This window comes from Cryptomeria japonica, chromosome 7, assembly GCF_030272615.1.
Source record: "Cryptomeria japonica chromosome 7, Sugi_1.0, whole genome shotgun sequence".
Lineage (NCBI taxonomy): Eukaryota > Viridiplantae > Streptophyta > Pinopsida > Cupressales > Cupressaceae > Cryptomeria > Cryptomeria japonica.
This window is the reverse complement of record NC_081411.1, coordinates 833,643,893-833,660,128: the sequence shown is the minus strand read 5'-3', so window position 1 is coordinate 833,660,128 and position 16,236 is coordinate 833,643,893. Positions and strand designations below refer to the sequence as shown.

General features: G+C 37.9%; 1 protein-coding gene across 1 annotated transcript in view; it reads left to right on the top strand.

Moving 5' to 3' along the window:
• The window catches only part of LOC131074286 (vacuolar protein sorting-associated protein 53 A), a 216,527-nt gene that overhangs the window by 156,564 nt on the left and 43,727 nt on the right, over window positions 1–16,236 (top strand). The window contains exons 16-17 of the mRNA XM_058010871.2: window positions 2,044–2,148; window positions 2,263–2,328. Of these exons, the coding sequence (XP_057866854.2) occupies window positions 2,044–2,148; window positions 2,263–2,328 (171 nt within the window). The remainder of the gene's footprint in view (window positions 1–2,043; window positions 2,149–2,262; window positions 2,329–16,236) is intronic.

Genomic DNA, 16,236 nt, shown 5'->3' with positions numbered 1-16,236 from the left:
ACAACTGGCAGGCCAACTGTTTGACAAAATCACAGTTAATGAGAAAGGCAAAAAATTAGGGCCAGCAAGGGGGAATCTTACAGACGTTAAGGAAATAATACTTAATCTTTCGGTTCAAGGTTGTTGGGTAGTTATCAGTTGTACGGTGGTTTGTCAGTTTTCCTAACCGGTGGCAGTTACAAGACCTTGTCGATGGAGAAAGATTGTATTCTATATATTCTTGAAGTGCATTAGAAAGTTTGTTGGGTATTGTAAAAATGCAATAATTTTAATATGTTTGGATGGTTTTGAAAAAGAGGAATGTACAAGAGAGTTAGTGGAGTGGAAGTTCAAAACTTGGATATGATAAGGAGATAATAATGAAAATAAAAATGGTTCGATAAGGAGAGTTCTGTACACTCACAGTGTGTTGTTTGGAGGATAAAGTTTGAAGGCAGATTGAGAGCGATTCAGGGTTACTGGAATTTCAAGAGGCATCTTTTTGGTGATGAATGGTATAATCTTTGTCAGTTTATTTTATATCATCTAAAGTTCATAATTCAATTTTGATACACAGCGGTGATTGTTTGTCTTTGGAAGAACTTTGATTGTTTGCAGATTTTTTTATTAAAGACACAAAGGCCTTCACAAGTATTCAGATTGTTCTTCAAATGCAGATTTATATCAGACAGACACAGAAGCATTCTGATCAGACTCAGTGTTTCTGCTACAGTTAAAATATATGCTTTCTTCTTCTGTGTTTTGTATTGCTGAGATAATGTAGTATTTAAAATTCAGATTGGTACAGTAACATTCGGTTTGTTTTGAGTTCACGATAAAGTCATTATTACATCTACAGATTGTTCAGGAAATACATTGGTGTTTTAGCTTAAAACTGTATTTGCATCTCTGTTTCTATAAGTGACTAGTGGCAGTAAGATCTTTCGTAGAACTTTGAGTTGGTGCTCAAAGGGTTTGGATTGGAAGTGTTGGTGCACTTTTGACAAGGGTTTGAAGACTCCTTAGGGTTGGTGCCCTTAAAGCATTGTAATTGGAGTAAAGATTGTGAGGCCAGATTAGGACAGTTGATCCTAGTGGCATTTCTCACCGTGGTTTCCCCACATTGGGTTTCCACGTAATATCTTGTGTGTTGTGCTTTTGATGTTGCATCTTTCTCAGTTTCAGTTGTTGCACTTTTATGTCTTTCAGTTTTCAGATTAAAGTTCATAAAAGTTTAAAGTTGCAAAGAAAAGTTAAAGATTTTGTACTACTGATTCAGCCCCCCTCTCAGTAGTACTTCTGTGTTCTACACCCCTTGCCAATTTTTCATTCTCAAGCTTGAGAAAGTCTGTGCTCTATTGTTTCTTAAATTATTGAAAGCTAAAACACCTTATCATACTTTCTTTAATTATTGAAAGCTGAAACAATTTACTGAGAATATTGTGATGTTATCTATGTATGTTATCTTCAACGTCCCAGTCTTGATATTGGGCTTCATCTATATTTTTTAGGATGAGTAGGAACCTGCTAGTGTTACCCATGCATTTTTTTTGAACTTGAGTCATCTTTTGTTTTTCAATCCATCGCTGATCAGCAATTAGATAACATCAGTATACTATATATTAGTGTAAAATCAACCGATCATCCATACAACACTACACTCTTTTAACTATTTAGAAATTGGATTCCACTAGAGACCTGGTTGTTTCAGTGAAAATTGTCTCTTATCACGAATTATGTACCATTGCCTGGCATGTATGAAGTTAGCTTTTGCAAAATCATTCCTGGATTACAACTTTTTGACTATGAACAACAAACACCTCATTCTTCACCATCAGCTAATTTTTGGCAACACTGGAATTCTAGTTTGAACTTTGAAATGGAAGAATTTTTATTTTCCTTATCTGTATGTTTTCCTCAAAGCATTTTGTTATGATTCTATGTTCTTTACTAACTTGCAGATTTCAATATAGTGGTCATTAAAATGTGTCAGCTGTTGCCTATTTTTTGAACATTGTTTCTGTTTCATCTATTTACTTGAGAGCCTTTTTCTGGATTTGTCAGGTCTTTCAAAGAATACTTCGAGCATATGCAGGGAAGCTTTCTGCCAAGTTACCTAAGGGAATGACTGGGATTGTTGCAACTGCCACTGGTACTGATCAAATAAAGGTATCACTTGAGCTGTCAACTCTATAAATTTTCTCTTCCCTTTCTATCTAGAATAGTTAAAGTGAAAAGTTATGTCTTCTCTTATAAATTATAATGGAGGTTGTTATTGGACAGATTTCAGACAAGGATGAGAGGGTGATATGCTACATAGTTAATACGGCTGAATACTGTCATGAAACAGTAAGCGAAAGTGTTACTCTTTTGATGGATCTTATAGTTATTGTGTGCTCTGTTTTGAAATTTATCACTTAATCTGGATACAGATCTGTAATGGTTTCTTTTGTTTTTTCAATTCCTCCCTTATTGTTAATGAATATTTACAAAAAACATAAATAGACTCGGCTGTAATTGCTTTACCCTTCAAACAGGTTAGGATGATATAAAAATATATATGATCATAACAAATCCTAAGACCCTATTTGTGTTAAACATGAGTTCATTCTAAAAGAATTAGTCATAGAGTAGGAATAGGATAGGATGATCAAGTGTGGTGCCCAAGAAACCCTCTACTCTAGGCTCAAGGGCAGCTTAACCCCCTTGACCTCTTGTGGCCCATGCCATCAATGAGGTGGCTTACCTAGTGAGGCGTCCTATCACCGTTTTCCTCCACTCATCATACCTGTCCTAACCCATCGTTTCATATTTGTTCAGCATGATAGAAGTTAGAGGACTGTTACAGCAAGGTACCCAGGAAGTCTTTCCTTTATAGGCCCAAAGGCAGCATCCTCAGTGCTCTCTTGGCCTCATGGGACTCCCCGGTCTTAAACCATGAGGTGGCGTACCTAAAAGGTGACCCCAACACCGTTCTCCTCACTGTAACTCATCTCCTTTGATCATGCTTACTTAAGAACCAATTTCACAGTATTATATCATAACTTGGATCTACTATAACAGATATGAATTGAATGTAATAACTAACATGGAATTTCCAAGTATCAACAGTATTCATCATACTGGATATGCAGAAACATATATGCATTTGGTATGCAGTGATGTATTATATATGTATTTGTATATAGTCATAGCATTGTTGCAAAATATAGACTAATGTGCACAGGATTTCAGAATAATTAAGTATATCAGAATTTAGTTTATAACAGTCTGTATAGTATTTCAGAATATAACTATATCCAAGTATACAGAATATTGACTCTTATATATATCAGAGATTCATAAGTATTGTTACCCAAAATCAGTTATGTAGGCATATACGTATATTGTAAAAATATTGCACAAAGTCCATACCAAGGAAACGTCTTTTCCTCCAAGTGTTATTGGTGAATACCGAAGCAGGCTCCACAATTTCTATTTTCTGATTTTCCAGATCCGTTCTTTTCTCTCTTCAAATGCTTGGAGGCTATTTATTCCCCTCCATTCATGGCGGAAGGCCACCAACCAATGGTCATGACTTTAGTGGCAGTGACCCCTTTGAAAGGTCGCTGCCTTTCCCTCTGTTGTTATTGCTTAGTCGTGTCAAACATTATTGGTTGTTTGTTTAAGGATCCTATCACTAATTTAACTAATCATTCTTCGATCTGATTGTTCTTCCTCAAGGCAACGATACCCTTAATTGCAATCATTATTGGTTGCTCATAATAAAACGTGAATATATTCAAAACTCCTCTAACCAGAATGACAGTATGAACATTATAAGGTTTCATATTAAGCATACATATTAAGTGCATTCCTATGCATGCCACCAAGAACAAAGATGTTACTGCCTGTAACTTAAAAACAATTCTGATTTGAACTGATCGATGGTGATTTTACTGGATGCTTTGATTCCTTTCCTTTATATCTCTCAATGTGAGGGAGAGGTCACACCTCTTCAACATGTATGCCCTTTGGCAAGAGACACACCCTTTAATCTTCAGCACTCTTTGAAAGAGTGCAACTCTTCATTATTTCTGCCCTTTGAAAGGGACATAACCTTTCATAATCATATCTGCACTTTTTATTTAAGTCAGTTCTGCACTTCTGATTCCCCAAAATTATCGCCCCTCAAATGAGGCTCTCTTCTCCCTTTTATACCTCATATTTGGGAGAGTCATAACTAATCATTTCATGCCTTTTGTCCATTCTTTAACTTAATTCAATTTTTAATTTTATTTAATTATATTCTTTTATATTTTCATTTTCATTTTATTTTTAGTCTTTTAAATTTAAATTTTATTATTAATATTTACCATTAAATTCTATTTCAAAGTGGGGACATTACAGTTTTTTGGAGAGGATGCGTTCCCATGGAACAATGGAATATATAGACTTGGAGGGAGAAATTAGGAAAAAATTCAAATATTTGATTATAATATTCCGTCGAACAAGACCCCATATAACTTTTAAAAACAACTTATGTCTCCCATAGCTTAGGCATCTAGATTGGAAACACACTTTTCAAAATATTAATTCACTTAAGTTTAATATTAAAAAATCACTTTTAAAACACTTTAAGTGAAAATATTTGAATAATTTCCATCACCTTATGGAAGTAACATAGCATTGAACATACCAGAACCAATTGAAGCTGAAAGATGATAATTGATGCCCACAAGTGAACATTATAAATAATAGTGTTCTCCAAGAACCAAAGAGGACAAACTCAAAAAACCCTAGAAAGATTGGTGCCATGCAAACACTTACTATCAATAGTAGTGTTGTTTGAGAAGCAAAGAGAACAAACCCAAAAAAACCTATAAAGATCGGTGCCATGCAAGCACTTACTATAAATAGCAGTATTCTTTGAGGACCAAAAAGAACAAACCCAAAAAAACCCAAAAAGATTGGTGCTAGACGAGCACTTAGTATAAATAGCAACTGCTGTTGAAACCCTGAGAATTGAGCTCACCAAGAACATTGGAACTTTGCTAGCACATCAGGAAACCTGAAGAAAACCCTAAAACTAGTCAACGCTCATAGAAAAAGATGGGGTTAAAATGGGGACATTAGAAGAGATGTATTAGATTTCCTTTGTTGAGTATTGCTATTCGTTTTGCTTTTCTTGAGCTGCAAGATAAATCTTTTTGTTGACTTGGTTGAGTTTCTTACGAGGCATCCTTTTCATTTTCTAACTACAATTTTTTTGAGAAGTTGCCAAGGGTCTCAAGAAAGTGCATTGCCTATGTTGAGGCACGAATTTAATCAAAAGGCTACAGTTTTATTTTTCAAGTGCCATATATTTATGTAAGGTGCATCTCAACCAGAGTATTTTTTGACTTCTTCACTTTTTACAAACTTTAACCCTCACTCAAATGTGTGCTTTGTTGCTTTTCTACACTTTAGTATTTACTATGGCTTTTGAGTTACCCTTTCTTGAGCTGATTGTTTTCTATTTCTTTAGCTTTGATTTCTCCCTTTTTCTTAAATCCATTTTTTTCCCTTCTTTATGCTGCCTTCCTTTCAAAAAGCAATAAATAAATTGTTTTGCCTCCTTTATTACTTTTTTATTTTTACAATTTTAATTTTTTTAAATTTTAAATATCAAAAAATATATCAATCAATAGCCAATAAATAATTTTGATTTATTTAGAAGTTAATTTTTTAATAATATTAAATTTTAATTATTAATTAAAATAATTACTAAAGAATAATAAATAAATTAAAATTGTTGTTAATGGCATAGCATGATGGTTAAAATATGACATTGTTGTACAAAAGAATAATAAATAAATTAAAATTGTTGTTAATGGTATAGCGTGATGGTTAAATCATCACATTGTTGTAACCATCGAGGTTCAAAATGTGTTAGGCCATTGTGATCGTAGGAATTGTGGCATCATTGATCCTTTGTGATTGTGACTTTGAACATTTGTGTTGAAGTTATTGGCATTCATGTCAGTGACTTTATGCTCCAAACCCTTGTTGGGTTGGTGTGCTTGTGGGCTTTGTGCTCCTATTGGTCATGGGTTTGAACTATTCACATTAATGCAGTGTGTTCGTGTTAGGGATGAGGTCCCTCATTTGTGGCCTTCCTTGGCTTAGACCAATCTAAAATTTCCCATGTTACCAATGAGAAAAGACTAATATTAAATTAATATTATTTAACAATTCAAAATTTCTATTATATTTTAATTTTATTATAGTATTTTTGACTTTTATGTATTAGTTATTATTTAAAATAAAAAAACTACCAATAATTAATTAGTTGACAATAAAATTACTTTCAAATATCATGTAACAATTAATAATTTATATTTTAAAATTAACGATGATAGACAAGCTACACAAACAACTATGTATGGCAAGAAATTTGAAATTTTGGACTTTGATATCATTCACGACTTGATTGGAAATGGCTTTTTGTTTTTTAAATTTCAATATTGAATCATAAATGATTGATTTTGATAGCAAAGGATTTTCATGCATCATAATTAGGAGTTTCATGCCATATTGTATCTAGATCGTCTTTGAAATGTGCAAGTATCCAATGCTCATATTTTGGTAACTTTTAAGCATAAACCTATGTAATGTGTATCCCATGCAAGAGCTATTTGCAATGTTTGATGCCAATAGAATTTTTTTCGTAAATCCTTAAGACAAGATATCTACAAATAGAGAATGGAGTCCAAGATGGATTGTTTCCTTTGATAGACACTTTGTAATCATAAGCATAATAGAAATATAGTTCGAGTGTTGGTTAATGTTCTCCTCATTTAATATAGTTAATGAAAAATACTATGTTACTCAATTGCTAAAAACTAGGTTGATTCCTGGTACAAAACATCTTGGAATCAAAGTTTGCATGGAATTGGTGTAGAATCGGGCATGCTTCAAAATTTTTGTGTCTACAAGGTTTACAAATTTTGTTGACTTCTCGACCTTTGGAAAACCCCAAACAACATTCTTTAATACTAAAAATTAGAAACCCTACATGTTATTCTTATTTAGCCAAAAAAACCCTCAAATTGCATTAGCCTATTTTGTTTTAAATTAAAAACTATGAATTGAAAAGTAATAAGGATCTCATTTTGTTTTAGACAAAAATTATAACAAAAACTGATAGTTTAATTGTCTCATGGCATTTCGTGAATAGAAATGGCTACTCTACAGCTCCCTCTAATAGAGAGAAAAGTAGTGCTTGAGAATATCACTAGTGCGTGCACCCTAAAGACAAGATGAGAGGGAAACTCGTTAAGCTTTACATTCATGGATGGAGTCAATCTAGATAGGTTGTAGATTTGGGGAACCTTGAATCAACATGACCATCAAGTTCATCAATTATCAATGTTACTGCTGTTTTCTCTGATTGGAATTGGGAAATTGGTCTTGTCCCCACCCCATAGCTCCTGTTATACTCCACTGGTTCAATGGCTCATTATTGGATCTTGTTGATGGTGTTTTTTATGCACTATGCAACACAAAATAAAATACTATATTCTATCCTCTCTTGAACAAAATCCTCCCAAATGCTAAACTATGTGATCAAATGGGATGACTCCAAGGCTCCAAATGTCAGGTCTTGATGTGCTCTTGGATAGACTCAGTTGTTTGATGTGATATTGCTGGAATCACAAGGGGACTTACGTTGAATCTTGAATGCTTGAATGGAATGTGGAATTTCACTTAACTTAAAAAATAAGAGCAAAAGAGATAGGGTTGAGAAAGTTAATCGAGTCCTAAGAATGTAAGAGCGACGAACGTCTTTGGTGAAACTCAACTAGACTTTTCTTTGCCATGCAAAACAACAACTCCACAAAGTTTAGTACAATCTCCTAAGGTAAGCATATGATGTTAAAATCACCACTACAATCCTAGACACCATCAAGGCATCAATGAACATTGAATAAGTAGTAATTGAAGTTAAGCTTGGGTAAGATGGGTCTAGTGGACTACGCAAGACACTTTACAATCAACAAAGTGTTAGTAGTATGGATGTACGAATTTCACCATTGATCATACACAAAGTTCTTCCATTTATCTAAACAACATGAAAATTAAATGAGAAGTAGAGACCATGCAAATGTTGAATCAACACATAAAAGTTCACCATATCTTCAATGAAATTAATATGCTGCTTACAACGAAGTCTTGGCAACAATCTTTGCCTTCTCTTCCTACTCTACTCTAACTAGTTGCTATCTAACTTCTATCTGCTACTAAACTATTAACCTTTACAAATGAACGAGTGGAGCCTTATATAGTGCTCTCATTACGATGAAGGGTCATGATTGAATCCACATCAATGGCCAAGATTGAAAGATAGAAACCCTAATTAGGGTTTGTTACACCCATTACAAAGCATTTAATGCTTGACCAATGATAGAATTACAATAAAATGCACACATGTCCTTCTTTGATTGATTGACCAATAGATGATGAGGGTAGGTACTATTGTGACGTATTCACACATCGCCCCATTTTAAATGGGGACCCCTACTTTTTTGCTTTCTGGAGTACTTGTCTTAGTTTAGTCACCTAGCTTAGTAGCAGTTTTGGAGATTTTTAACCTTTTACTTGAGAGGATGCAATGCAATTTCTAGGTTGTGTCCAAGCATGAATTCCATGATGAGGGTTCAAGGTAATTGATAATCCTAAAGCAAATCTGTATCTCCACAAAAATGATAACTGATAGGTAAGGGATGTATGAAAGTGTGAAATTTGGAATATCAATTGGTTTCCTTGGATTTCCGAAAGAAAATTTGTGGGTAAAATCTCCACATGAGGGAGTCTGCTTCTCCATCCTTTCGTCCATCCGTTTCAATCCTTCCTTACCTAGCCGTGACATCCTTCATATCTCCCTCCACCCTCCATCTTTCTTCCATCCTACATTTTCCATCCCTTATCCCTCCCCTTTCTTCATCTTTCCATCCTTCACCTACCCTTTCTTCATTCATTATTCCCCACTTTCTACCCTTCCAGCCCCTACCCGCCTACCTATCCTCCATCTACCCTTCCTTCCATCTCATCCATTTCCTAACCAACACCTCATAACCTTTACCTCCCTTATTCCCCTAAGCTTACCTTCCATCTCACCCAAATCCTATCCCTTATCCCTCCATTTTCCTTCACCTACCTATCCCCATCTCCTACCTTCACTCCCCAACATATCCTAAACTTCCTTCACTATCCCCTTATACCCCCATCCATCCTTTATTACCCTTATACCTCCCACATCATCCTATCTTTTATTCCCAACTTCCATTTCCTATATCCTAACCCGCGCCTTATATCCTACTATGCATAGGTGCAAATATATTGTAGTGGCTACAAAATACCTCACTAAGTGGGCAAAAGCGAGAGCCCTACCGGATAACACGACTCTAAGTGCAGAACGGTTCTTGTATGAACATATCGTCACTAGGTACAGGATACCCCTTCAAATCACAAGTGATCGGGGAGTGCATTTTGTCAACCAAGTAATCCGTACCATGACCGTGGAGTTCAAAATCTTTCACAATCTCTCTAGCCCGTACTACCCCTGAGCGAACGAACAAGCAGAAGCAACCAACAAGGTATTGGTGTCAATAATTTATAAGTCGTGCGGGGTGGAGCAGGAGGATTGGGAAGGAAGGCTACCAGCGGTGCTGTGGGCTTACCGCATGACCTACAAGGTCACTACAGGGCATACCCCGTTTCAGCTCATGTATGGATAGGAGGCAGTGGTACCTGCCGAGTACACCGTACCAAGCCTGCCGGTGGCGATGGATAATAGACTCGGTGATGAAGAGAGCTTGAGTGCAAGGCTTCACAGCCTGGTGAAACTGGACGAATGGAGGATAATGGCACAATGGGCAACGGAGGTAGCGCAACGACGACGGAAGTGCTGGCATGACAAGTACCTACGACGGGTCAACTTCTAGCCAACGTAGTTGGTTTTGAAGTATAACGGCCGAAACGAACTTCGACCGGGGAAGTTTAAAGTTCGTTGGCTTTGACCCTATAAGATCAGAGAGGTCGACAAGAATAAGGCGGTGAAGCTATCCACCTTGGATAACAATCCAATCAAGGACCTAGTGAATGGTTTGAAACTGAAAGTCTACAGAGAACGAAACAAACCTGTGATAGGGATCAACATGTTGGGATACACTACAAAAGGAAACTGGACCATCGACTAGAGTAGGGAAGTGGAAGAAGACTCGGTGGTGAAAGCAAAGCCCTATCGAAGGGATGAAGATTGGGCTAAGCCACTTACATGCATGGAAGAACGACTTGTGTCGAAGGGGGTGGAAGGTGTTGCGGTTCCCAGGATCCATAAACACCCGACGAATGCATATTTTGGGGACCCAACTGTGTGGGTACGGATTTTAGGTCATTGGGAGAAGCGGGCCCCATATGAGGGTCTTCGAGAGGGGTACGTCACATATGATATCGACAAAGAAGCCGAAGCCAAAAGGAAAGTCGAGAATACAAATAAAGAGGAGGAGCCTGTAGACCTGGAGGAAGAACTTGACCTAGAAGAGTACGGGGCAACTCTAGGTCCCTGTTTAAAGATGGTGCTGAAAATGGAGGACTTGTTCATCATTGCCTTCCAGCCAGGCGAATTGGAAGCCGGACCAAACTCATCATATTGGGAGATCCCTAACCCCGTAGGCCCCCCGGAAGTTGACGGAGAAAAAGTAACATGGTATCAACAGTATGGAGGTCGCTACATTGACGGGTGGTATAAGGGGGTGGGACCCGCTCCGTTAGTCGACAATATATGGGACTTGGAGTACGTGGGGACGTGTTGTACACAAGAGTACTACAAGAGGATGCCGCACGTATGTATGTGGTTGCACGATTCAGAGATAAAGCTAAGGACTTAGGATGACCCCTCAGGAGTGAAGAGGAACATAGAAGACGAGGACGCTAACCAAGGACCAAATAAAAGGTGGAAGGAAATCAAAACGAGTGGCAAGGGAAGAGCAAGGAAAAAATCAAGTACCCATATAGCAAGGAGGAAACTAAGGGGGCGAAAAGATCATCTAGAAGTGCTCGCAAAGGCAATAAGCTACCCTATAGATCATGAAGGGCGAATTGAATGATGTAACCTGACCCCGAGACACCTTGGTAAACAGAAGGTACGAAAAGTTGCATTTAAAAAATATTGTCAAGTGAAAAGTTTAAAACAATTGATAAGAAAGGGGGTATTAAAAGTTGAAAAGGAAAAGTATATGGAAGAAATAAAAAGGCCAGGGTTAGTGAGCATTGAAAAATTAAAGTGTAAGGCAAAAGTGATGGAAATAAGTAAGGGAAAAATACAATTAATAAGAAGGCAATTATTTATAAAAAGTTAATAAAGTATTTATGCCTCACCCTAATATTGAAAAAAACAATTGACTATAAAACCCCCCAGAGAGCCCATTTGTACACAACACACGAGCAAAATCACCCTTGTGGAAGTAGAACGGGCAAAGGAGAGAAGGCAAGTGCAGGAAGGGCCGTACAGCCAACACACACATCAAGAAGTGGAGCCCGTACGACGTACGGATTGCGCGTACGAACATGAAGAAAACACATCGTGCACATCTCAAACCGTACAGCGTACAGATTGGACGTACGACAGTTGAAGCCAGGGCGCAACGAAATACTGTATGGTGGACTCAGCATAGTGCATGACGATCACAAACCGGTCCGTACGGCGTACGACAATTGCGGCATTGTGTACAAGTTGGACCGTATGGTGTATGGTGTTTGCAGAACGGCGTATGACGTAGCCTGTATGAAACACATCACACTCGAGAGACGTCGTACGGTGAACAAAGAAACCCGTACAACAACGTACAGTTGCCAATAGGGAGAAGGAGATCATATGGGCAGGAGGAAGAGAGCCGCACAGGTGGCAACGCAAGGAAAAGTTGCAGAGAAAATTTGAAGGTATTTGTGGGAAAATTTGTGCCATCCGTACAGAGTTATGTGCAGAGTTTGCGCAAGTTGAAGAGGTTGTACGGTCAAGAGAGGGAAGTGTACGGACCAATCCATATTGTGGAGAGGCAGCAGCTAGTACAATGGTTCGTACGAATTGGCGTGTGATGAGTTGACATTGTCATATTTCTATCCTTAGAACTCGAGTTTTTGTCATCTTTTGGTTTGCATAGTAGTAGTGATGTATTGGAAGTTTACTATATGTATTCCATATGTTAAGCCTGAACCTATTAAATCATGTTTTATCTTTGCCAATTTATTCCTGCAGCCATGCCATTTATTCCTGCAGCCATGTGATTTATTCCTGTTGCCATGCTGATTATTTAGGGCAATATCATATGTGAAATTAATAGATGTCTTGATTAAATAAAATACGTATGTATGATCTTGTATGTTATTTCTTTTGTAGTGCAAGGAATAAATGATGCTGTGGTGGATGTTCGCCTATCGCGCCTGTTGAAGGGAAGGATACTCAAGTGATGACTGAAGATCAAACTGTAGAAAAGCTGAGCAAGCGTAAGGGACGGCATAAGAAGAGCAATCAAGTGATACTACCAATGTCTAACTTAAGTGGACATTGAAGTTGTAAATACCTCCACAGTATGTAATGACTGTGGTTCGGTTTAGATCCGCGTTTCCTGCAGCATAACTCTAGCTATCTCCTTTCTTGGTCAATCATCTGCCTCTTTTTGGTGTGATTTGTGTTGTCTATTGTAGATTATTTCTTTTTAATAATAAGCTCTTCTTCTTCTCAAAGGTTAGATAGAAAGAGAGAAGAATAGAGCAAAGGATTTTTCATAAGCATTTTTGAGTTTCTTTTCATATTGAATCATGTAATGACTTTCAAAGAACGATGGATAAAATTATGTTATTCTGATCTTTTAGAGTTGCTTTCGGGAAGCTTGGTATCACTCATCCAAGGGGGCCCACTTGGTGAGTGTTCCTGTGCATTCGCTAAAATTAGTTTTCTTTCCTTAGCCGCAGTAGACATTCTTGCATTGACTGTTCCTGCAACCAGTGGAAACAAATCCATTGACTGTTCCTGCAGCCAAGCCAGAACAGAGTAATTTCTGTTTATCAGCATTGAATTCATCTAGTATTGCTTTTATGAGTTTATGCAAAAGTTTTCCTATAGCCTTTCTATAGTTTCAATTCTTGATTATCTTTTCAAGTATTACATCCCTGGGTTGTGTTGTGACGTATTCACACATCGCCCCATTGCAAATGGGGACCCCTACTTTTTTGCTTTCTGGGGTTTGCTTTCTAGGTGTTTAGGGTTTGTCTGTTAGCCTTTGCATTTTGAGTGTTGCCAGGGGGATCACTAGATAGCAGGCTTTGCTTGAGCCAGGGTTAGTCCGCGGGGCCCCAGAATTAGGGTTTCTTTGAGAGTCTTCCTTAGGCCCTGGTTTTGCTCTTGTCGCTAATTGTGTCTTGCTTGGTGAGTGAGTATCATTCTTGAAGGTCCAAGCTAGGTCAAGTTGGTGAGTGATGAAGTCTGGAATGTCATCTTGATCTTCAAATGCCCTAAAATTTGGCTAAGTCTGGAATGCCCTGATCTTGAAATTTGGCTAAGTCTGGAATGTCCTGATCCTGAAATTTGACTAAGTCTGGAAAACTGAAGAATCCTCCAAAAACTAGATTTTGCAATATAACTCCTGGAGGTCCGAAACCACTCTCAAACATCCTGGAAGTATATATGGAATATAACTTAAAGTATAAGAACTTATACTTAAATGTTATATTCCATAAAATGATCCTGACGGAGAGTCCAAAATGTCAAATTTCGCTCCTGACCCTTCCAAAGGGTCCAAAGCGAATTTCGCTCCTGACCCTTCCAAAGGGTCCAGAGTGAAATTCTCCATAAGACATTCTACTTTGAAAAAAACCTAGAACTAACACATTCCCAGGCTTGAATGAAGGTAAAGCGCTTGTTTGAATGAAGAAATGTGAAAATGAAGTCAGGATCTTGACCAAGAATAGGGATTTCGCTCCTGACCCTTCCAAAGGGTCCAGAGCGAAAATCCTTGAAGACCTCAAATTCTCACTTATCAAGGCCAAATTTCTAGTTCCTAAGGCATGTTTGAAGGTTTTTTTTGAATGTTCTAGCTTTGTCAAGATTGAAAGATGCAAGATTTTGGCCTAAAGGAGAATTTCGCTCCTGACCCTTCCAAAGGGTCGAGAGCGAAAATCTCTCTAAGAGACATTTCTTGCCTTATTTGGCCAAATTTTGGTGTCCAAGACATGATGAGAAGAAGAATGAACATGTTGGAATCCTTGGGGATGTTTAGAAGTCGTGAAAATGAAGGATTCTAGCCAAGAAAGGAAATTTCGCTTCTGACCCTTCCAAAGGGTCCATAGCGAAATTCATTATAAACCTACTTTTTGACCTTTCTTGGACATGAAACCTTGTTTCTAGGGCAATGAAAGATGAAATCCTACCTTGCAAAGAAGTTTCAAGTTGAAAAAATGATGATTTTTGGTCAAGAATGAGAATTTCGCTCCTGACCCTTCCAAAGGGTCCAGAGTGAATTTTCTCAAAACCTCTTTTTGCTATCAAGTTTTTGCTAGATCAAGTGTGGGATAAGGTAAAATCAAGATGAAGTTGCCCCTAAGACTGACTTTGAATTGCTATAAACCATGAAAGATGAAGGAATTGAGCCTAAAAGTGATTTTCGCTCCTGACCCTTCCAAAGGGTCCAGAGCGAAAATCCCTAAAATCATCTTTTCTTCCAAATTTTGAGCAAAGCCAAGCTTGGACAAGGGTGTGAGAAGGCATTTGGATTGCCTTAGAGTGGATTTTGGTTGCCAAGAATGCAAATTTTGAAGCCTAATGAAAATTTCGCTCCTGACCCTTCCAAAGGGTCCAGAGTGAAATTTCTAAGATTCCCCTTTTTCCTTGCAAATCAAGACAAGATTTTGGTTTTTATACCCTAGAGAGGAGTGAGACAAGATGTTCTATGCCTTGGAGGAGATTTGAAGTTGAAAGGATGGCAAAATAGCCCTAAAACAAGATTTTCGCTCCTGACCCTTCCAAAGGGTCCAGAGCGAAAATCCTAAAATCTACTTATTCCTTTCAAATTTATGCTAAGCTATGCCTAGACCAAGGTAAAAGATGCCCTTGAGATTGCCTTTGAGTTGATGTTTGTCTCCAAAAGTGATGATTCTAGGCCAGAGGAGGAAACTCGCTCCTGACCCTTCCAAAGGGTCCAGGGCGAAAATCCTAAAAACTCCTATTTTGCCTTGCAAAATCAAATCAAACTTGGATTGGGTGAAAGAAGAGAACTATTTCCTAGCCTTGTGAGGTGGATTGAAGTTGGAACGATGAAAAATGAGCTACAAACAAAGAAATTCGCTCCTGACCCTTCCAAAGGGTCCAGAGTGAAAAACCTTAAAGTCACCTTTTCCTTCAAGATTTGAGTAAAACCAGGCCTAAACAAAGGTGAAAGAGACTATTTAGAATGCCTTGGAGAAATTATGACCTTCAAAAAATGTGAATTTTGAGCTCAAGAGAGAATTTCGCTCCTGACCCTTCCAAAGGGTCCAGAGCGAAATTCTGGATAGGTCCTGCACCTGGCTAGGTTGTCGAGCAAAATTGACCTTTTTCACCTTGTGAGGATCAAACCAATGCTAGCAAGTTGAGAAGTGGATTCAAACTGAAGGAATTTTGATGAATTGAAGTGAAAGAGATTTGAAAATTGGCCTGAAGAGTGAATTTCGCTCCTGACCCTTCCAAAGGGTCCAGGGCGAAATTTTCTCAAAACCTTATCTTTTCCCTCAAATTTATGCCAAGTCTAGTATGGGTCAAGATTATAGGTGTCTTTAGGCATGTCCTTGAATGGTCAATAATTATCAAGTTTGAAGGAATTGAGCTAAATGAGGATTTCGCTCCTGACCCTTCCAAAGGGTCCAGGGCGAAAATTCTTCAACCACCTATTTCTCCTTGCAAAATCATGTCAAACTTGGGTTGGATGTGAGAGAAGTGTTTTCTAGCCTATTGAGGTGAATTCAACTTGAAATGATGGAGGGATAAGCCTAAATTAAGAAATTCGCTCCTGACCCTTCCAAAGGGTCGAGAGCGAATTTTCTCTAAATCACCTTTTTTCCCAATTTTGTGCCAAGCCAAGTGCTGACTAGGGCGAGTTTTGATGGGAGAGGTCCTCAGGAATGACTTTGACTTGGCAATGATTATCAAACTTGAAGGAATTGAGCCAAAAAGTGATTTTCGCTCTTGACCCTTCTAAAGGGTCC